The following is a 23,464-nucleotide window of genomic DNA, read 5'->3' as shown; positions in this document are numbered from 1 at the left end:
CTTTCATCAAAGGAACATCAAGGCCAAAAAAGTTAAATCCATCAAAATGAATGTAAATATTTAAAACCAAGAGTCCACGCATATGTGTTGTTATCCATCTTAATATAAAATAAAGCTTATGATTCAAGTAAGACTTAAATTCCCAACATCATAGAAAGGTTCATTTCATTCTTTTTGGCCGTTAAAATGTGACAGTGCCCCTACTATATATTTTCCATTATGGTTTGATTCAAATCTTCAAACACACATATATGTTATTAGTAATTCTTCTACATCTTAAACAAAACCTCAAATATTATTTAAGATCAGAATTCAACAACTTGAAATCATGTAAGGAATTCAACCATTTCTATACCAAGTAATAGAGCCATCCTGGGAACGAGGACAAAAACTTCACAATTTAGCTTCCCATGAAAATTCAAATACATATAGACACAGACATAAACACAAACACTGATCTTCTGTTGTAAGAATGTTTATTGCCTTTAAAACATTCTAATATGCTGACTGGTGAATGGTACTTATCATTCCAGACAAAGTAGTTTGCCTTTAAAGTCAAGTAATGCAATTTCACTTTCCAATCATGAAAAATGGCACAGTTTGAAAGAAAAGCCAAGTTATCTTCTCTTGAACATTGTGAAGACTTCTCCAGAATAGAAGATAACTACATAAGTATAATTTGTTCAGAACAGCTAAGGTAAAATCCTTCCTGCAGTTAGCAGTCCATAAGCTTTATTGATTTTGGTTTCATTCAATATTGTCAGATTCAGACAAATATGAAAAGTAATATTGTACCATCGTGCTATTTTCAGGTAGAACTCTCCTACATGGATTTCATAATTCAATGCCAGCTCTAGCAATATATTCAAAAGAATATTATTTAAAGTGTCAATGCTAGCAGTTTCAGGCAATGGGGAGGTATCCCTTGTTTAAACATACAGTGAATGCCAGTTGCTTTTAAAGCAACTTTTAAACACATGTATACATTTTCAGAAAATTTATATCCCCCTAAATAATGGAAATGGGTACTTGAATCAAACATGGACACGGGTTTTTAAAGCCTGTTTCATGTTACATATAAACAAAGGTGGCATTCATTTTTGGAAGGCTTGAGTCTAAATGAGGAAAACTTTGTGTGTTTACTGCACATTGTCTTTAGTACTCTTAAATGTTATATTGAAGTTCAAGGCAGATTAAACTTCAACACTAAGCCTAGCAAATCTGTACTGTAATGAAGCTGGATTTCTCAACAGTACAAGCCCCTTCTTGTCTGCCGGCTGATCAATCAACATTTGCAGCAAACCTGTCAGACTTACAAAGCCAAGAGCTTCACCACAGCCAGAGGCTAATGAGAAGTCCCCTTGAGTGACAAAGCCTAAGAGAACTCTGGAACAGTGAGATACAACATCTGGTAGAGGATGAGGCCATAACCCCAAAACTAGATTTTCCTGTTTATCTGCTGTTCCATTCATGGGTTTCAAGGCACTCTTTTCTGTTACCTTCCCATCATTTACTTTCTTTCTTTTTCCCTTTCGTTTCAACAGCTTGCTTTTAAATTGGTCCTTGTGCTTAGGTTCCTGAGGGCCACAAAAGTGCTGGTCTCTGTTGAGCTGAAGCAAGTCATCCTTTGCTGGAATGCAAATCATTGTGTGCAATTCAGGATTACCTTTTCTGAGAAGGGACAAGCTCACCCACACTAGGGCCCTGGGATAATGTTGATTAATAGACATTAGGGTATCTTCACCCAGTTCTTTCTCATTCAACTTGGAAGCATGATGCTGTCGGTACCATCTTTTGCCAGATGTAGGATGACACCAAAATGATATTTGCCTTAATAATTTTCTGGTCCTGTTGAAAGGATATAATAGATTATATTTTTCTAGTTTAAGAAAAAAAAAATTAAGAACTTGGGAGAATATGAAATGCTCTCAGTTCAGACTCTAACCAACTACTCAGTCATGTTTTTCTAGAATAATTTATTCCATGTTTCCACCTTCTCATTTCATTGTATTTTTCTTCTTCATGTACTCTCATGTACAGCATTTATATCCAAATATATTAAACTATGTAAAAACCTTTTGGGAGATGGAGTGGTACATAAACTGCACTTAAAAATAATAAAATGTAAAGTGTTTTTCTCTTTCTGGAAAACCTGGGTGCTCTATAGTCCATTAACACTTCTTTTGGCTATAAAATAATAAATAAAGAGGATGAGCACTCAAGATAATTTAATTCATTGTATGTGATATTAATAAGAGCCATGGTGGTGCAATGGTTAGAATGCAATATTGCAGGCTAACTCTGCCCACACACCAGGAGTTTGATTCTGACAGGCTCAAGCTTGACTCAGCCTTCCATCCTTCTGAGGTCGGAAAAATGAGGACCCAGATTGCTGGGGACTCTGTAAACTGCTCAGAGAATGCTGTAAAGCCCCGTGAAGCAGTATATAAGTCTAAGTGCTATTGCTATTCATAAAAGATTGTTACAGCATTACTTCCAAACTTTCTAAGTATGCATATGTGTAGACTGACTTCATGGAGCAGAATTTGTTCAAAGTTTAAAATATTTCATTGATTTCTTTATCTTGCTGAGCCCCACTGTTAACTAAACCAAGACTTATGAATTATTCTAATTTTTTGGGTTCACTCAACAGACCAGGACCAGGGAGAGTAGGTTCAAGTCCACCCTCAGGGACAGAAGCTCACTAGAAGATTTTGGGCCAATTACTCTTAATCCAACTACCTCATAAGATGGTTGTTGTGTGGAAAATGGAGGAAAGGATGCTAGGTACACCGTTTTGAACTCTTAAAGGAGACGTAAAATATAACTACCACTGTATTATGATTGGTTGTACAGTCAGCCAGATTTTAGATTGGATTTGACATTTTTATCCACCTATCGAGTTCTTCCCAAGGACCTAGGATAGGCAGATGTTCTGTTTTGATGGTATTATTGCAAATTATTATTAATTACTATTATTCAACAGATAAACATATAATCTGGATTCACACAATATGCTGGGCAAAATATCATTAATTTCTAGATCAATGTGCAGAGCAAATCCTTTGGCATGCTGGGCCCTTCCTCCATCAACCTCAACTGCATCACCCTAAGGGGCCTGGAGGTGGCAAATGTGGGAAGGGCAGAGCTCCCTGTGACGTGCATGTTGCTTTCCTCTGTACTATACTAACATACATGGTAAATAATAAAATAATATTATATGCTCTATGCACAAATAAAGTTCATATTTCTAAGTACGTGTTTGAATTTATAAAATGGATGGGTGCAAGTTCAGCATGCTCAACCTTTAAAATATCTGAAGCAGAGGCCTCCAACCTTCTGGGCACCAGGGACTGATTCCATGGAGAGACCGGAGGGGGCGTGGTTTCGTGTGCTTCGTGCATCCTGTGGATGGGGCTTTGCTTGTTTGCGTGGACCAGTTTCTAGCATGCCATGGACCAGTGCTGATCCACGGACCAGGGGTTGGGGACCCTGATCTAAAGAGTAGCAAAGAGTATGTAGTTCTCGCTATTGACATTCCATCCTAAGGTATTTCTTTATGTGCATAAGGAATGGCAGGGAAAAGATGAAGAAACTCAACAATTGTGCTGTACTGACAACGTTTTACAACAGTTCCTGTAACTGAGACAACTGAAGAAAAGTTAGTAAGCAGAAAGATCTACCTTGGCTAAAGTGAAAATTTTGTATCCTGAAGATGATGATTTGCTCTACATTTGCTCTGCATTGTAGGGATTCACACTTCATGTAAGTTAATTACTTGAGAATGATTGACATGGCACACATTTGTTTGACATACCTGAGAATACAGAAGGCCGGATTTGAAATGACTTCTTCTGTTTTGCATGGATCTATTGCCTTTTCCTCATTTTCCATTTGCATGATTTGACAGGATGTATCTATTTGCTGGTCTGCTTTGCTTGTTGGAGCATCTACCATACTTGTAGAGCTGGGACCACCAAGGACCTGTTCTTCAGACACACAATCTTCCCTATCCACAGCTGATATCTGCATAGTCTTCGTAGGGACTTTGTATCTAGTCTCCCAATCCTGTGCGAGTTTATCCCATGGACAGAGGAATGGAGCCAAGGTCCCATGTTTAATATAATTGGCTCTTTTTGCAGGAGGTCGCCTATGATTAAAAAAAAAAAACTTTCTATTTCGCAACAAAGCCCTTAATATAATATGAAATTATCTATTCCTACAAGAACATAAATATATTTTTAAATTTGTTTTCCTCTTCAGAGCTGCAAGATACATGTTTGCATGTATAACAGACCATAAAAATGATATTTTATGTCCATGCAGATAACTGATAAAATCAGAAGCTTAATTAACACTGGAAGTTTTTCATTGTATCTTAGTTATGTCATGAATGGCGAGATTTCATTTTCTTAACACTGAGCTGGCTTTCATATTAAGATACTTCCAAATATGCCAGAATGAATTCACTCCTTACTACTATGGCTCATTCTAAATCATCTCTGATCCCAACAGCTGCTGAATCTAGATATTATGGCACACTAATACGTGTGGCTCCATCATAAAAACACAATTGGTAATCTCAAAATGGCTACTTTATACACTCAAATAAATTCTGCAAATATAAAAGGAATTATCTCCGCCCCCACGTGATACCCAACAGACTACTTCTAAAAATCCCCAAATAGCTTCAAAAATGGGGTTCCATGCATTTCCAAACTAGGAAGAAATTAACTTGTAGCTACTTATTGCAAATGAGCACATTTTAGAGACTAATTTCCAAATAAATATGATCATGATACCATCCATAATATGGCTGTCTACATTTATTTTATCTTTACCCCCTTTATGAATCTTTATTTGGAAAGGAAAAACGTATAAACATTATCATCACCATCATCCCTCTAGTGCAGGGCTTTTCAACCTTTCCACCCATTGTACCACTTTTAGGATATGCCAATATCCGAGTACCACCAGTCGCCTAGCAAAGTGTTAAAAACTTGATGACCCAAAAAAAAAAGGAAAAAGAAAAAAGTGATGAAGTACAGGTAGTCCTTGACTTACAACAGTTCGCTTAGTGACTGTTCGAAGTTACAATGGCACTGAAAAACGTGCCCCCCCAAGGCACAGCCGAGCAAGACACCTGCCTGCCCACCCGGCGGTGCACTTCCTCCTGTCCAAGGTTTTCATTGTTGTGAGCATTTCTGTTGAGGATTGGCAGCAGGGGGTGGGGTGGGGGTGTTTGATTTTTATTCCCCCCATCTGCTGGGTGGTTGCAGCAGGTTTTGGTCATTTCACATGACCCAGGGACACTGACCGTCATAAATATGAATCAGTTGCCAAGCATCTGAATGTAAATCACAAGACCCTGGAGATGCTGCAACATTCCAGCTGATCGGCGCTTCTTCTGGGCTCAACAGAAGCACCGGGATCAGTGCCGAGCTCCAGCTTGATCCTGGCGCTGATCCTGATGCTTTCGCTAAGCCCTGACAGCCCTGCAGCTCCAGCCATCTCTCGCTCAGGCTTGTGCGGTGCTGCCACCAGTTCAGCTCATTCTCCTCCCCCACTACCACTTTTCTGGGATGGTCGTGTACCATCTGCCAGGTGTCAATGTACCACAGGTGGTACCCATACCACTGGTTGAAAAGCCCTGCTCTAGTGCACACAACAGGGTAATAAAATGCTACTGCATGTTGCAGGACCAGGTTTCTTGATCGCAACCCCTCAGTGAGATGTTTACCTTTTAAACTTCTCAAGGAGATTCTCCTCTTGTTCTTTTGCAAACTGGCTACCAGCAGGACAGTCTGGATAATCATGAGGAACATGGGGTGTCCCCTTATACAAGGAGTGCTTCAAAGCTTCTTGTAAGCCACCGACTCTTGCACCTTGATATATCTACAAGGCAAGACAATGACTTGGTCTTGGATGCTGGTAAGATAAAAATTATTCTCATTCAGTTTAATATGGAATCAACAAACTGCCTTCACTTTTGGTTTTCTTATCTATGTTCCAGGGGCAAAGGTTAAAAATGTGGTGAAAAAGTATGTTACTTTTTTCACATGTTCAGTTTACTTACATTCTTGAGTACAATTATTTAAATTTAAAATACTGCATTTAAATTAAAAACAGTTATTCTAGATTTATATCTGTTGCTACTTTGGAGTTGTATTTTTGCACTTTTAGATTTTCTTCACGAACTTACACTATAATATCTATATGCAAGCATGGGTTAGATAAAGAAATACAGAAGCTCTTTTATATCTTATGGGGGAAATCTCTATTGTTACTTATTAACATATTTGCAAGAGAAATAGCTTGCCAATAAATGTTTGCATTGTGTATATGCTGTATATTATAAAAATAACTTTTGAATTAACTTACAACTTTATGAATGTAAATACTTTTTACAAGATATCTGTAACTTAAGGTTACCCTATATTTTTCTGTGGAAAAAGGAGCACACCTGATTTAAGGAAATAAATACATGCATGCATGCATGTTACACTGTTCTTCCCTTTGTTTCCACAATAAAATTGGAAAAGAAGTTACAGGCATCCTGAGGTTATATAATACATAATTTATGTTAATTTCTCTTTATTTCACTTTGAAACATACTTACAAAAGGCAGCCAGAAGGCCATGCCCCAGCCTTTGGGCAGATAAATATCCCAGCCACTTCCCCATCCCAATCGATCATCTCCAAGCATTTTTCCAGGCTGTTGAACCAGAAGTATAGGAATCTTGGATTCTCGCAGGCCCAAATCAAGATGTGATCCTGGTACCAAAAGTTTACTTCTCAGATTATTCAAATCCTGGGAGGAAAAAGGAGGACAAAGTGCTGTGAAGTTTGGATTAAAAGATATTTCAAAAATAAATCAGAGCTTGTTAAGTGCACTGTATATTAGGTGTCCCCAACCCTGGGGCTGTAGACCGCTAGAGGTAGGCAAGAGTGCGAAGCTTCATTTGCCTCTGGCCTCCATGCAAATTCTTAAGAGACACTGAATATCACAGATATCCCTATGAGATGCTGAGGTTAAAGCAAAGCCAATTTCAGAAGCTGGGGCACAAAGATAAAGCAGACATCCTGAATGTATTTTCTGGGAACCGATATTGATTAGCAGCTACATTATATGAAAATAAAACACTCAGCAGGTTTTATTATAACATTAGTATGTGGGCAAAAAACAGGGCAGTCACAAATGTTTCTAGGTTGGATTGGCTGGAGCAGCCTTGCCCAATCTTCTTGTGATACGTTGAGAACTGCAACTCCCAGAATTACCCAAACAGTGTAGTTAGTACAGATAGTCCTCAACCTAAAACCTTTCATTTAATGACCATTCAAAGTTACAATGACACTGAAAGAAGTGACTTATGATCATTTGTCACACTTACAACCATTGCAGCATCTCATGATCACATCATCAAAATTCAAGGAATTACAGGAAGAATGTAATGTTTAAATCAGCAGAAATAGTTCTTGTTGATGGAGGTTAACCAACTGATTAGAGGGGCAGCACAATTCATGAAGGGACATCATACTATAACTTAGTCAACACCTTCAGTGACATGTAAAATGTAACAGAAACTTTTAATTTATAAGCATATTAATTGACATTGCAGGTCTCAATCACTACTTTAATGTTGTGGAAGATACAAAAGATCCACAGAAAGTGGGATAACATGCAAGTTGAACAGAACCATGTCAAACATGAATGGTGTTATAACAACTTTTGTGTAGACACAAAAATTTGTGTAAACACAAGTTCATTCACCCAAGGAAAGCTTGCGGACCAGACAAGATTCTTACTGTAATTTTTTTCAATCTAAGTTCACTGATCTATTACAGCAAACCCACTAGACAGAAATGAAAATTACCTAGGGAAAAAAATCAGCTTATATTTTTTTGCATAAACATGGAGATTTAGGAATGGGGATTGTTAATATAGTGTAAGCTACCTGTTCTGACATTTTATGGTCTGTAACGCTCTTACGGACATTGGAGTCCCAAAGAAAGCTCTGAGCACATTCTTCAGATACACCTTCTAACATCAGTTGTTTAACTTTATCTTCTAAAAGAAAAGAAAAAAAGAGAATCTTGTCATCATGGAAAGGTTACCATTATATTGTACAAGTAGAAAAGTATGCAAATTAGCAGCTAGGAGAAATAATTCTGATAATATATGTATCTCTAGTAGATTCCTCATTAATTCCACAAAAACTTTACAAGATGCTGTAGAACTGACATCTTAATTACAATGCATTCTGAAGTTAGAATATATTCTACGTAACACTTTTAATTGCAGCTATTAAAAATGGAAATCTGTGACTTCAATTTTAGCTTTATCCAGTAAAATAGTGCCTCTCTGACCTTCAGTATTTAAGATATGAAGACTATATGCATTCCTTCCTAATTACATAGCCAAATGTGTTGGCCCATTAAGAGAATTTTTAAACATTTCAACTGTGATTTATAGATACTCAGAAGCTGTGTGCAAAATCCAATCTTGCATTTATTCTTTAGATAAGAACAATGATTCTAAAGCTGTTTGGCCCAATTAGCAACAGCATTTAGGTCTATACACCACCCCATAGTGCTTTTACAATCTAGATCAGGGGTCTTCAAACTTGGCCCTTTTATGATTTGTGGACTTCAACTCCCAGAATTCCTCAGCCAGCATGCCTGGCTGAGGAATTCTGGGAGTTGGTCCACAAGTTATAAAAGGGCCAAGTTTGAAGACCCCTGATCTAGAGCATTAGTTGAATATTGCCCCCAACAATCTGGGTTCTCATTTTACCGACCTCGGAAGGATGGAAGGCTGAGTCAACCTTGAGCCCCATCAGGATCGAGCACCAAGCTGTGGGCAGAGTTTACCTGCCATACTGCACTTTAACTATTGCACCACCAGGGCTTCCAATAATCTCCTTTCCCACTCTAGAATAAAAATATTGTCTCACCAACCCATAAAAAACTGGATCCTCAACTCAAGCAATTACAAATGGCTCCATTACCCAAAGATATATCCAAATTACCTTCTTGGGGACAATTCATCTCAGGTTAAGAATCATTGCATTAGAGAAATGTGTGCATTTAAGACTTTATTTTTCTCACCTTTGTTCTTCTACCATAAAGCACAGATTGAATGGTTGTCTGCTAGTATATACTAATTATACATTCTCCCAAAACAGAATATAGGTTAAATTTTTAAATGCAGCCAGGCTGAGTCACACCAGTCTTGCAAAAAAACCTGATCTGTTCACGTTGTCTCATAGTCAGTTGAGGTATAGACATTTTGACATTAAACATGCAACAGTGCATTTAGAGACTAGGGAATTAGACCAGGTGTAGGTCCTAGATCAATCCCTAGTTAATTATCAGACTACAGAAAAATGAATGAAACACACTTTATTGGGCAACACTGAAAGTTAGAAAGTAAGGTTTCATAATGCAAGCTGCTTCTAGCCAGTGCTGATGGAAGCAAGAGTTGCTTGCTATAGAAAAACCAAGCGTTCATCCTTGTTTTTCTAGTTGAAGGATCTCAGATGAGAAAGCTAAGAAAGCTTCTGTGCAAAAAGATGGAGAGTGAATGAAATGCCAGATGACTGGAGGACAGCAAATGTTGTCCCTATCTTAAAAAAGAGAAAACATCTGAAAACCACAGACCAATCAGTCTGACAGTATATCTCAGGAAATTCTAAGATAATAAAGGAATCAATCAGCACATAGTTTTTAATAAAAAGCTGCATGACTCATCAAAAACAAGTCTTGTTGCATTTGTTTAATTTTTGGTTAGGTACGTTCTTCCGGGATGCTGCAATACCTTAATTTCAGCAAATCATTTGACAAGATGCTGTACAAAATTAGGATGCGCAAACTAATTAAATATGGGCTTGGATGCGTGACAATTAAGGAGATACACAGAAGAGTCAAAAATTACGCTCAAAAAGAGTTCAGTGCAATACGACTCTGAGTCAGGTTCCTGTATTTTTATTAATTATTTTGGAGAGGAAGATGGACCAGATTTAGAGGTGACACAAAATAAAGTGGGATAGCTAGTATTCCAGAAAGAACATATAAAATTAAAAATAATCTTGCTGATTGGAGAAACAGACTGAAATACAGGTAGTCCTTGACTTACAACCGATCACTAATTATGAAGTTATGACCTACCTGAAAAGGGGGACTTGCAACCTGGATCCGAATATCAGATGGCTGGAATCTTACCCATGGTAATTTGAGCACAGTTCAAACACATGGCAACACAGCCACATTTACAGCTGTTTACAGTATCCCATGGTCATGCAACCATGTTTTACAACAGTTTTGCCAGAAACTGTGACTTTCAGTTTTTGGCAAAACCATACCATAGCAAATCATGGGTTCGTTTAACGAACCCATAAAATGATTGTTACAACTATAATCGGCAAGCCCCATTATGGTCGTAACTTGAGGACTACCTGTAATGGATGATAGAGCCAAATGCCAAGTCTTTTACTTAAGAAAGAGAAATCAAATACGCAAGTCTGAATTGAGGATACATGGCCTAATAATGTCGCTTGTGAAAATGAATTTGCAAAAGTGGTTAATGAGTGATGATTGAATAACAAAATAAATTGCAAAAAGAACAAATTCAAATTTAGGCCACAGTAATAGAAGTACAATTTCCATATCTTGAAAGTGAAATTCATAATTTATTCGGCATTAGTTAGAACCCACCTCAAGTTCTGTGTCCAGTTCTGGGCACCATATTTTAAAACAGATGCAGACAAACTGGAACAGATTCAAAGAATAGTAATTCAGATGATCTGGAGACTAGAAACTAAGTGCTCCAAATCAGGGGTCCCCAAACTTCGGGCCGTGGACAGGCACCGAGTCACACAAACAAGGGAAGGCCCATCTGTGGGACGCAGGCAGCATGTGAAACCACGCCCCCTCTGGTCTGCGGAAAAACCTCTCTCCACAGAACTGGTCCCTGGTGCCCAAAAGACTGTAGGTCATTGCTCTAAATCAGTGTTTCCCAAACTTGACAATTTTAAGGCATGTGGACTTCAACTCCCAGAATTCCACAGCCAGCACTGCTCTAAATAAAAGATTGAAGGAACCAGAAAAGAGAAAATTGAAGAGGGCTCTACTTGCATTTCTAATATCTAAAATGGTATAATGAAGATGCCAAAGTCTATCATTTTACAGGAAAGAAAATGGAATAATAGTTTAAGATCAACCGAACTGTACAACACAGGGCCTGCTGCAGCCTGGCTGAGGTCTCAAATCACACAGCTAATATGTGGTAGCAAAAGGCAAGATTTCACTAATGCTTTTGTTCTGAACAATAAATGGGCAACCAAGCCACTCCAATTTATACCCTCAAAATTCCTTTCACCCAGGGATGAAAAACACCATTAGAATTTGACCGTTTTGATAGTCTGATTTGGGAGAATTTTTTAAAAGAGTAGAAATTATAGTTGTTTGCCTTCCAGAGGATTCCACTCCTTTTCATATTTAAAACCTTGAAAACCCCTAAAACAGATGAAAATATTCTGCCAATCTAGCTGAATGGGGGAACAAATTGCAGGTTCCAAGTCTAAAAAGTTTGTCATGTAAGATGTAAGGAAACTGATTCAAGTAGAATGTTAGAGAAAAAACTTCCGAACTATTAAGAGCAATTTGACATCGTAAAACAATATTTCTCAAGCTTGTGGACGTCAACTTCCAGAATCCCCCTGCCAGCATGCTGATGCATTGCTGGAAAGGTAGGGTAGCCTCTTCATTGCATGACTTTTAACACAACCTAAAGCAGGGCTTTTCAACCTTTTCACCCATTGTACCACTTTTAGGATATGGCAGTATCCAAGTACCACCAATCACCTAGCAAGGTGTCAAAAACTTGATGACCCAAAAAAAAGGAAAAAAATGATGAAGTACAGGTAGTCCTCGACTTACAACAGTTCGCTTAGTGATTGTTCGAAGTTACAATGGCACTGAAAAAAGTGCCCCCCAAGCCACAGCTGAGCAAGACACCTGCCTGCCCACCCGGTGACGCTCTTCCTCTTGTCTGAAGTTTTCATTGTTGTGAGCATTTCTGTGGAGGATTGGCAGCGGGGGTGCGGTAGGGGTCTTTGGTTTTTATTCCCCCCGTCTGCTGGGTGGTTGCAGCACATTTTGGTTACTTCACATGACCCTCGGACACTGTGACCATCATAAATATGAATCAATTGCCAAGCATCTGAATGTAAATCATAAGACCCTGGAGATGCTGCAACTTTCCAGATGATCGGCACTTCTTCTGGGCTCAGCAGAAGCATCAGGATCAGCACCCAGCTCCAGCTGGAGCCTGGCGGTGATCCTGGTGCTTCCATTGAGCCCTGACAGCTCTGAAGAAGCGCTGACCCTGGCGCTTCTGCTGAGCCCTGACAGCCCTGCAGCTCCAGCCATCTCTTGCTCAGGCTTGTGCGGTGCTGCCACCACTTCAGCTCATTCCCCTCCCCCGTTACCACTTTTCTAGGATGGTCGCATACCACCTGCCAGGTGCCAATGTACCACAGGTGGTACCCGTACCACTGGTTGAAAAGCCTTGACCTAGAGGACCATAAAGTTGGGATTCTCAGCTATTCCTGCACTGAGCAGAGGCCTGGATATGGTAGCCTTAATGGTTCCTTCAATCTTTATGATTACACTGCAAATTTCACTGTATTATTGTGTTTGATTATCAATTACCTATAACAAGTAATGTAGAGATACCTTTAGGAAGACAGATGGCAAAATACAAAAGGGTAAACAGATTGTTAAAATTGCACTGCTAAATAAACCATGAGCTACTGTGAGCAAATAAATGTTAAAAGTGAAACCATAATCTTAAGAATCTAATTCCGAGCTGCAGCTTTCAATTATCAGCCTATGATTATTACTCTAATTATAGAAAGAAAAAGTTTCTACAGTGAAGCAAGCATTATCTGCCAGGAACTCTTAAGACTTCTCTTAAAATATCTATTCCTGGAATAATTTAAACAGATAGAGTTATTATCTTGGGTGATGGCACCTGTTGGCCTCGCCAGGATTCGAACCTGGATCATCTGTATCATTTAACAGAGGCTTCCATTGAGCACGAGACCAGTTTGGTGCCACGTCCCTTCCTCACCACTCTGTTCTCTAGATAATGCCTTCTGACCTGGACACATCTATTTGAATTCGAGGTCTTAAGATGTCCCATGGCAATTTTAAAAACACATCAACTTAACCTGATATGATATAGGTTATGTTTTGTTACATTGTGGACACGATACGTTACCTTGGTATTTTGCTGGATTTGGCATGGATTTCGATCTCTTCTTTGGTAAATTCACTCGAGGGTCACCAACAGTCAAACCCAGTACGGTGCCTGATGGAACGTCTGAGGAAGCTAAACCTTAAAATATACAAAACAGATGAAAATTTAAAAATAAATGTTTCTTAACTTTACATTACATAGATTGCACCTAGCAAAAGATGAAGAACAGATAAATAACTTTCCTTGCTGTGACATTAAAGACTTTTTCCAAAATTAATCCCAATTGGCTCATTCTGCCATTCAATTGTTTCAAAAGAGAGGCTCTATCCCAGCAATAGAGTGGCTTAAAGTGTGGAAGGGTTTTGATTCCAGGATCAGTTCATAATCTAGGAATCCTTCTGAATTCACAGTTCCTGCCTTCAATCGCAGATGTAGCTAGGATGGCCTTTGCATAGCTTTATCTTGGGTCTCAGTTACACATTTTTCTCAATTATGCTCCTTGTCACTTATGTTTTAGCCATCTCGCATAGACTGCTATAATGCCTTCTACATGGAGCTATCCTAAAAATATTAGGAATCCACTAATGGCCTCACCTATAGAAAGAAAATATAAGGAATATCATTAGACTTACCTTGCATCATTTCAAAGATAGTCTCTTGATGATGATGGAGAGATACCCAATCAGAACTTCTGCAATTTTCTACCCACCAACTGTTAACTTCAGGATCTGTAGGATCCAGGTCCTGGTGATCAGAGCAATAAACAGAAAATATAATCAGCTAATAAAGTTAGTTCCTCTCTCTGATACAGAAAGAGAGGAAAAATATGAGAACATGAGCAGAAGTATTGGTTTAGCCATATGGCATTACAAAATCCATGGGCTTCCATGCTCTTGATAAGGAAAGCAATAGATAATTTCTGAGTTATCATTCATTATGTAACCCTGAAAAAAAGTTATTTAAATCTGAAACTCAGGTTTTAAATGGAAATGCTAGCAGCTAAAGCACTTTTCCTCAATCCTAGCAGCTTGATGATGTGTAGGCTTCAACTCCTAGATTTCCCCAGCCAGCAATTCCCCAGCTAGGGAATTCTGGGAGTTGAAGTCATTTTCAAGCTGCCAAGGTCAAAAAACAATGGTCTAGAGCAGTGTTTCTCAACCTTGACAATTTTAAGGCATGTGGACTTCAACTCCTAGAATTCCACAGCCAGCATGCTGGCTGTGGAATTCTGGGGGTTGAAGTCCACATGCCTTAAAATTGTCAAGGTTGAGAAACACTGCTCTAGAGTTCAACATTATCCTGTATTCCTTCAAAAGCCAATAGCATGATAATTTGAAATAAGCTAGAGCTCCTTATACAATTTGTAAAGGTGTATGTTTCTGTAATACAACAATTATAACTAGGAATATGCAATGTTGAATTTTAGCACCTGACTATCGTAACCGAATATTATCTTGAACATGAAAGGAAAAAATACTGAAATCACTGATTTACTTACAGTATGAACAAATGCAGCTTTGAGTGCCTCTGTAAGGACGCAATGTGAGAGGGGACCTATCAAACGATATCGGAGAATCTCCATCGTCAAATCACTGAAAGAGGTAAGAAATCTATGTACCTATTCAGACAGTTTAAATAGCTTAAATTTGCAAACAGTCAAGAAAAGTTAGCCATGTTCTATATCTACCTTATGGTAATTCCAGTAGCTTGTGATGACCAGCAATATGGTTGGTGTGGATCTCTGGTTCCATCGCCAATAATCTTTTTCACTGGGACAACTGTTTCTCCCAATTTATCCTTCCTTTTTCGTTTGTGGCCAACACGTTCAGGAATGTTCAGTTTGTCTTCCTCTTGTGAAAATGGAACCACACGTTCAGGTTCACATGTTTCCACAGGCTCAGAACACTGGAAGACTGATTTTAATTCTGCAAGGATACCCTACAGAGAAGTAGGGGGAAAGATCTTATAAATCTGAGAACCATCTTTAATGTATCTCTGCCAGGATAACAGTATTGTCCTATGAATTGGAAGGAATGGAATGGTTGAAAGTGAAGACCTATAGTACATAAGAACTTCATTCTCAGAATTCTTATTTAGCCTACCAACGCTGTTCCAAACTAAGCCATGTTTCCAAAAGGTATTAGTTGGTACTTGACAATAAAACACTTTTTTAAAAATCTGCGGCAGTATACTGCACACGAAGGGAAAGTGGCTTTGCATTTGTTTTTCTGCCTGATTATTTCAGAAGAGACTATAAATCAGGAAGGGAATATTTGCTCTGTAGCTTGAAGACTATGATTTTTTTCAGCTGTGCCATGTTTTTCTGGACTTACTCTTCATATTTATCCCTGAAAGAACAGCTTGTTTTGGTATGTAATTATCTATCACACATAGTTATATATGAATATCACATATTTCAGGCTCAAAGCGCACACCACGTTTTGAGTCCTCACTACTTCCTTATCAGGGATCTAGTAATTTATTTATTCATTTATGAGACTTATATACCGCTTTAAATGCAAGCACTCTCTAAGCGGTGTACACCAGTAAGCAATGTATATATATATTTACATTGCCCCCAACAATCCGGGTCCTCATTTTACCTACCCCGGAAGGATGGAAGGCTGAGTCAACCTTGAGCCGGTGAGATTTGAACCGCTGACCTGCTGAACACAGTCAGCTCAAGTGGCCTGCAGTACTGCACTCTAACTGCTGCGCCACCTCAGCTCTTTAATTGCACCTCAGCTAATTAATTGCAGAATTAATCCATGTTTTTAAGACATTTATTTATTTATTTATTTTCAAATATTTATATGCCGCCCAATCCCAAAGGACTCAGGGCGGCGTACAAAGTTAAAACAATGATAAAACAATAAAATAAAACAGTCATACCGCGAGTCCGATCATATCCCGGCCCCCCGGGGACATCAGCCCCAGGCCTGCCGGAACAGGAGAGTTTTAACGGCCTTCTTAAAGGCCGGCAGGGTGGGAGTAGTTCGAACCTCGGGGGGAAGTTGATTCCACCAGGTCGGAGCCACCACAGAAAAGGCCCTTCCCCGAGGGCCCGCCAGCCGACATTGTCTGGCCGACGGGACCTGAAGGAGGCCCAATCTATGGGACCTCACCGGTCTCTGGGAGCTGTGCGGCAGAATGCATGCAGACAGGGAATCAAGGCGGGGGGCAACACAGACAAATATCATATCTGTCTTCGTATTTCTGAGACAACAAACTCCTTTGAGTGACCTCCAAAAACATCTATCAGCTGCAGCATGAGGCCATGTTCAGCTATTTGTAATGACATTTATCCAAATGACTTCTAAAAGGCCTTTTGATAGGATTCCATCAGGAATATCCAAGCTAATCAAGGATGGTCAGCCAGCCAATAGCTGAAATGTAGGACTACCTACCCTCTTGGGTTTTTTTTACCAATCAAAAGAGATATTAGTGGGCTGGATCCTCAATACCCTGACCTGGTATAAGTGAAACTATCCAAATGGCAGAGTAGAGAGTGAAAGTGTTCCCTTCACAATATATGTATATAACATTTTCTGCGTTGGTTATTAAGATGATCCTTTAAGTCTGGAAGTTGAGTCACGACAAATGGTTTGAAATTTTCACTCCTTGTCTAAGTAGCTTCTTCAGTCCAGTTGCCATGACACAACTTCCAGACAACTCTACCTGGATGACTGAAAATTTTCATCGACATTATCTTTTGAGGAAAAAAAAAAATAATCTGAATCAGTCTTCCACTCAGAGGAAGGGCTAATAACAAATTAATTAAATGAACCAACCCAAAGCATTTATAATATGCATAATATTTCACCCAAGAATAACATGGTACCTGTTTAAAAGCTGGGTGTGTCCATATCCACAGTTGCCTGTTTTCAGAAGTCTCACCAGACCCGTGCCTGGGTTTCCAAAGGAAAGTAACTGTACCAAGCATATCCAGAGGATATCGATCCTTTCGGTATAACACAAGGGAACCTTGACGCTTTCCAGATAGGTAAGAAATAGCTGCAAATGTTGGCCCTGACAAGGGAGACATCAAGCACACTTCGAAATAATGTTCTAAGTACTGCAAACTGTGTCTATCTAGATACAAATGATTATCCCAAACTATCGCTTGAAAGTTCAAATGCAGGGTAAAGGAGGGCCAAGGGAGAACAGGAATATAACATGTGGGATTGTTTTTTACCCATCCACCCATCACAAATCTTTTTTTTTAAATAGACTCCACTTCTGTTCAAATTATTTTTGAGGAGAGGAAGGAGCCATGGGGAATGGGAAATAAAGTGCTTAAGAGGTTTTTTTTTCTTTTTCTAAAGTTATATTAGTAAATAGTTATTTTATTAGCCAGCTTGTACTAAAAATTTGGAATAAGGATACATATCAGAATACAAAGGGCTATAGAAAATATGCTGAGTTCTTCCTTATGAACAATATTCAGAAAATAGGCTGCTAAATTCTTGTAGATATCCTTTATGATAGGTTATTAATAGTTTGAAGAAACATTACCTGTGTCTACATTACACATTTGAGCAAGGGCTGTTACAAGTGTCTCCTCTTTTCCAGTCAACTCCAGACAACAATAGTATGATAAATCCTAATATAAAAGAAAACTACTGAATTTCACTTGATAAAAAATAAAATTTGGCTTGCTAGAGCAGCATAATAAAACTAGCTCGTTTACAAAAATCATACTTTTCCAGTTTAATTTAGAACTCTAAGAATAAAGAAAAACAAAACAAACCACCATAAGAAAAGCAGTGATATGTACATATTCCAGAGAAAAAACAGCTGCTAATTCTCAGTAGCTTCCAACAGAGAATGTTTTAACTGGCTACAGAAAACATACAGTGGAAGGGAATGAATTGCATTCCGAGGTGAGACGTCCCAGTAAAATTATTCCAGTCTCCTACTGCACACACTCGAGTCTATTTCCTTTGTTAATTTATTATTGATCAATCTGAAGAAATACAGCTTAATGTCCTTATCAGGAAACTGGATTGGTGAGATTCAGATAAAATGATTAAGTCTGAAGAATTGTTACAAATAAACATCAAGCTATTTTACAACATTCTGCTTTTTAATACAGGTACGTATGACTGCAATTGAGCCCAGAATTATAGTCATACGTCATGCCAATCGTTAAGGGGGCCACAACATGACCAACCCGACTTTAAGGTTTTTTTACAGTCTTTGTTAAGCAAATCACCATGGTCATGAAGCAAACCCATTGTCTGGAATGGACATTTTTTTTGCCAGAAACCAGAAGTAAATGTTGGTTTCCAGCAAAAGAACATCATAAACTGTGGTCATGTGACCGCAGGAGCCTGCAAACAGTCATAAATGCCGGCTGATTGCAGAGTGCCCAAAATATGACGATTGCAGGTGGGGAGAGGAGGCTGTCGTAACTTCGAATCCAGACTGTATTTTGAGTCCATTTTAATTTAAACGTGACCAGTCGTAACTTGAGGATTACCTGTATTGAGAACTCTATAGCCCAGTGTATCTCAACCTTGACAATTTTAAGGCATGTGGACTTCAACTCCCAGAATTCCACAGCCAGCAATGCTGGCTGTGGAATTCTGGGAGTTGAAGTCCACATGCCTTAAAATTGTCAAGGTTAAGAAACACTGCTTATAGCCAATATGATTGAAGAGCTGAAAAAACAGCAGTACATAGAATTTCTCAGATACAGGCCAGCCTACTTCAGGTTTTTTCTTGTCCAGCAGGTACAGCTGAATATGGCAAAGAAAGAACCCATGGAATGCAATTTTCTGTAAGAGCAAATTGATTAGCTAACTAAGAAGGATACACTCTTAGTACCTGAAGGAGGCAGTGTTCTGTCATGGCTCGGTAGCAGGCTCTATAACTCTTCATTGTGGGCTTGTCTCCTAAGCAGTATCCCCATTTCTTCACCATGTGAAACCGCTTGGCATGCCAGATATGTGTTTCCAGCCAAATGTTTTTCTTCTGCCTGCGATTGAACTCCAGCACCAGGTTTATATGACGGCGCCTGGCTTTGCGGCACTTGCTCTTTGGAAGTGCTTTTTTCTGATGTTCAGGTTTCTCTGCCTGCGTTGTTGAAGCAAGGAATAATAGCATTCACTGCACTGTTTATTAAATTCAGATAGCCTGTGAATTGTGATCAGGGGAGGAACGGGAAGAAGACATAATGACCCAAAAATCAAAAAGGGTTATCTTGAAAAAAACTCTCAAGAATCACCAGCAAAAAATAAGGGGTGGGAGATGGGGGGGGGATATCTGAATATTCACAGAGGCTGCCTGGACACTTTATTGTAATTAATTTTTTTTTAAAAAAGAAATCTCATATTTTCTTCTAGACACAAACTTTGCAAACCTGGGTGACTCTATATATCAAGGAATCAACTTCCAAAATTCTAAACATGGCCACATTGGCTGGAGAATGTTAAAGATTGAAGTCCTGTATATGTGAAGGGTATCTAGATCAGTGGTTCTCAACCTGTGGGTCGGGACCCCATTTGGGGTCAAACGACCATTTCACAGGGGTCGTCAAACAAGGCTGTCCGCCATTTTTTCCCCCTTTTCTTTGGCTACGCCCCTGGCACCTGGTGATGTATAAGTGGTTGGGGGTCACCACAACATGGGGAACTGTATTATGGGGTCGCGGCATTAGAAAGGTTGAGAACCACTGATCTAGATCAATGCTTATAACACTTGGCAGCTTTAAGCTATGTGGACTTCAATTCCCTAGCCATCTAGATAGTGTGCAAAAATTACCTAGTGTGCAAGGTATTATGAAAGCTAAAATAGGTAAAAAAAGAAAAGAAAAAAACTCACTTCTATTCTGGCAAGTTCACGGAGACGTCGTGGCAAACGTTTAACATTATGACTCATAGCTCGCCTCCTCATATGTCTAGGCAAGGACTGAAACACCAAAGTATTGGACGACTTCTGTTTAACAGCCTTTAACATAGCCTTAATTTCAGCAGCTCGGGCTTGCACAAAAGGAGACACTGGAAAAGGATATTTTGCTTTAAAAAGCAGTTTGACAAAGAGACAATATTCTGTATTCTGAAGCAGATTTCCCCAAGAAAAAAGATCCTCTGACCTATCTATTCCTTCATTTTTATTTCTCTTTTTGCTTATTTACAATTTAGCAACATTGATTTAAGCAGCTGCTAATTCAATGCCAATGTCTGCTTAAGTTTTGGGAAAACAATTGCTATTTACATAATCTAAGAATCAGCTTACTGAAGAATATAGAATCCAGCAAACTATGTTGCTTGATTAAAACTAGAAACAAAACGTCCAGTATTTTTCTTGTGGCCATCCTAAGGATGAGCTCAAGGTTTGCTCTGGATAATTTTACAGTTCAACACAAAGGAAGGTCTACAGATAAAATACAGTAGGAGAGTGGAGACAAACTGCACAGCAAAGTATAAGATCAGATCAGATTAAAAGTGGTTGTTCTTGCCACTGTTCTTGTATTTAAATCAGGGGTGTCAAACTCACATCAGGTGACGTGTCACGATGTATCGCGACTTTTTTTCCTTTGCCTGCTATGGGTGGGCGCAGTTTTGGCATGATGCATCCGGCTTGCAGGCCAGCAGTTTGACAACCCTGATCTAAATGTAGATTTCACAGATGGATGGCTATTGTTGGATACTCACCTGTAATGCATTTTGGCATTTCATGAGAAACTTTTTGACTGAAGCCCTGCTTTGAGGTTTCAAAATGCAACTCTGTTGATAAATCGGGGGAAAGTTTTATATTATAAAATAAGGAGTGTACATAAAAATTTAGCGGCAAATGTCTATATGATAAATTAAGTATATATATTCTGTCATTTTCTAAAAAGGTTTGAAATGATTTATACTTCAGCATGTTGCCACACTACAGAATATATTGGCATGTTAGTACCCTTTATAAGTAAGTTATGTTTATCAGCACTGATCAAACAGATTCTGTAAACATTATTCGTATCAAGAATAACTATTAGGCCCAGGTATGGTATAGTAACTATTAAAACCAGTTTGGAATAATAGTTGAGATACCAGTCTAGAAACTGGGGGACCATGAGTTCTAGTTCTACTTTAGGCCCAGAGCCATCTGGAGGACCTTGGACCAGTCACTTTCTCTAGCCTTCAGGCAATGGCAAACCACTCCTGAAAAACTTTGTCAAGAAAACTACAGGGAGTCAAGGGAGGGAGGGAGAGAAGGGGGAAGGAAACCTAACCTTGACTGATTTAAAAAGCTAAGCAGGGATAGATTGAATAAGTACTTGGGTGGGAGACCCCTAAAGTGCTCCAGTAGACTGAAAAAATATCCTGGAAGGAGACAGTAGCAAACCACTAGAAACCAGGAGATCATGAGTTCTAGTCTTCCCTTAGACTCAGAAGCTGGCTGGGTGACTTTGGGCCAGTAACTCTCTTTCAGCTCTGCCCAACTCATACTGGTAGGATTCTTGTTATGGGAAACAGGTAGGAGCATTAGGTATGCCATCCTGAATTGTACAAAATAAAGGTGGAACATAAATCAAATCAAACTAATCAATCAATAAACTGCCAGGAAGTGTATATAAACTTGGGAAAAGCATTGTTTGTTCTTACAGTTTTAAAAATAATTTGAAAATGGGAAGAATGTTAAGTGCTAACGCCGCAGTCTTCATGTTTTACCTGTGATTCCAAGATTATAAGACAGTGAAGTTGAACAAGCAATAATAATATTCTCTAATGACCACTAACAGACCTCTTGACAAATTTCTTAAATTTATTTTAAGAAGTTTAACATTATTCAAAGATTTAGCTACTAAACCTAATAAATACCTTGTTTCTTCCGCTGAGTTTTTTCACCTACATTCCAAAAATACGCTTCATTGTGACTTGGCCCAGCATCAAAGGGATAGGTCACACTAGCAGGTTGATTTTTCATTTTCTTGCCCCTTCTTTTTTGTTTTGCATTTGACATTTCTGCAGTAGAAAATGTCGCATAATAAAAGCCTTTATTTTCAGTGGTTTGAAAAACACAATAGAAGTTATAACACACATGCAGTATTTTAAAGCTGCTTATTATTTACATTTTTTTCAACATTCTTTACTAAAAGAGCAAATTTAAAAAAATTATAGAATTAACAGTAACAACCTATCCCCAAAACTGAATGCCGTCATAACGCTAATGTACAAACATAATAAAATTCATTATCACATACTATATGTATGTAAAGTGCACACACTGCTTCCTTTTCACATCTCTGGAAGCAGTTAGAAATATTTACACAAAAATATAAAATTAAAAAATGAACTGTAGTGACTGATAACTCTTGCAGTTATGTGCACTGAAAAATCTTTTGCATTTACATGCATTACCCTCAAGCTGCAAGGAAATATATCAGCATCTGTCTTCTTAGTGATGCTGCACAAATACTGTAAAAAGGTGCTGCTAAATCTTTTGCTGCTTTGGTACAGGAATAGCATAGTAATGCTAACAAAGAAGCAACAACGGAAAGGATTTTGCTAATCAGCAGAACTGGTGCTGAAAAACCGGGACCATAGCATCCTTTCACTAACATTTAAATTTCTGCAGCCTCACTGGGTACCCAAGAGAACATCAGCAGGATTCTAATGAAGGTATTTTCTACCACCCAAAAACCATCCATCCGGAAGAAAATGGACTCGCCCCAAAGAACATTATTGCACAGGATAATCACACAACTGAAACTAGGCAATCACTCAAAAACACTGCTGCACCCACTTCTCCCGTCCTCACTCGCAAAGGGACAGCCTCCTACAGGGCAGTCCACAGGGAAAGGGCAATGCGCCTCTCCAGCCACAGTGTTTTTCGGTCGCAGACATTCAGCCGGTGATAAGCAACCAAGCCTCCATTCCCTTCCTTCGACCGCGGTCTCAGGGCGCCCTACCTTTTGCTCATTCAGGAGCCAAAGAGTCACTCACCTTCCGCGCCCTCCTCGCACGAGGCTTCCAGCTCGGACGGAAGAAGACGGGGCGTTTCTCCCCTAGGATCCGCTTCTCTCCTTCCACCAATTGCGTGGTAGCCGCTTCTCCGAAAAGCAGCCCCCTTCGCCACCAGCTCCTGCAACGCCTCCTACCTTGAAGACCACATGCCCCAGAATCCTTCGCGGCACCTATGGTGGGCGGCGAAGGTCCTAAATATGGCTCTTGGGAAAAACCGCGCGCGCTTCTTGGATCTGTCTGCCGA

At 39.1% G+C, this 23,464-nt stretch overlaps 1 protein-coding gene across 1 annotated transcript; it reads right to left on the bottom strand.

Annotated features, from left to right (window-relative positions):
- Nucleotides 1–459: 459 nt before the first annotated feature.
- On the bottom strand, nt 460–23,382 carry POP1 (POP1 homolog, ribonuclease P/MRP subunit). Its single transcript, XM_039328906.1, has 16 exons — nt 23,200–23,382; nt 22,075–22,218; nt 20,920–20,991; nt 20,087–20,262; nt 19,091–19,339; nt 17,777–17,864; nt 17,103–17,290; nt 14,949–15,199; nt 14,760–14,853; nt 13,894–14,005; nt 13,283–13,399; nt 7,956–8,068; nt 6,620–6,811; nt 5,741–5,895; nt 3,818–4,150; nt 460–1,848 (listed from the first exon to the last, which is right to left on the bottom strand). Exons 2-16 carry the CDS (start codon nt 22,214–22,216, stop codon nt 1,194–1,196), a joined length of 2,937 nt encoding a protein of 978 aa, XP_039184840.1. The 5' UTR covers nt 22,217–22,218; nt 23,200–23,382; the 3' UTR covers nt 460–1,193.
- Between the last annotated feature and the right edge of the window lie 82 nt (nt 23,383–23,464).

This window comes from Crotalus tigris, unplaced genomic scaffold, assembly GCF_016545835.1.
Source record: "Crotalus tigris isolate CLP2741 ecotype Arizona unplaced genomic scaffold, ASM1654583v1 scf7180000024384.25900115:4084858, whole genome shotgun sequence".
Taxonomy (NCBI): domain Eukaryota; kingdom Metazoa; phylum Chordata; class Lepidosauria; order Squamata; family Viperidae; genus Crotalus; species Crotalus tigris.
This window is presented reverse-complemented; position numbering and strand designations above follow the sequence as displayed.

Bases quoted from the DNA above. Each gene is read 5' to 3' on its own strand.
- POP1 (XM_039328906.1), bottom strand. From the start codon at position 22,216: ATGTCAAATGCAAAACAAAAAAGAAGGGGCAAGAAAATGAAAAATCAA. The intron at 17,291-17,776 runs GTAATGTTTCTT...CTCCCTTGTCAG, and splicing joins AATGTGTAATGTAGACACAG to GGCCAACATTTGCAGCTATT. The intron at 14,854-14,948 runs GTAGATATAGAA...TACCTCTTTCAG, and splicing joins GCTACTGGAATTACCATAAG to TGATTTGACGATGGAGATTC.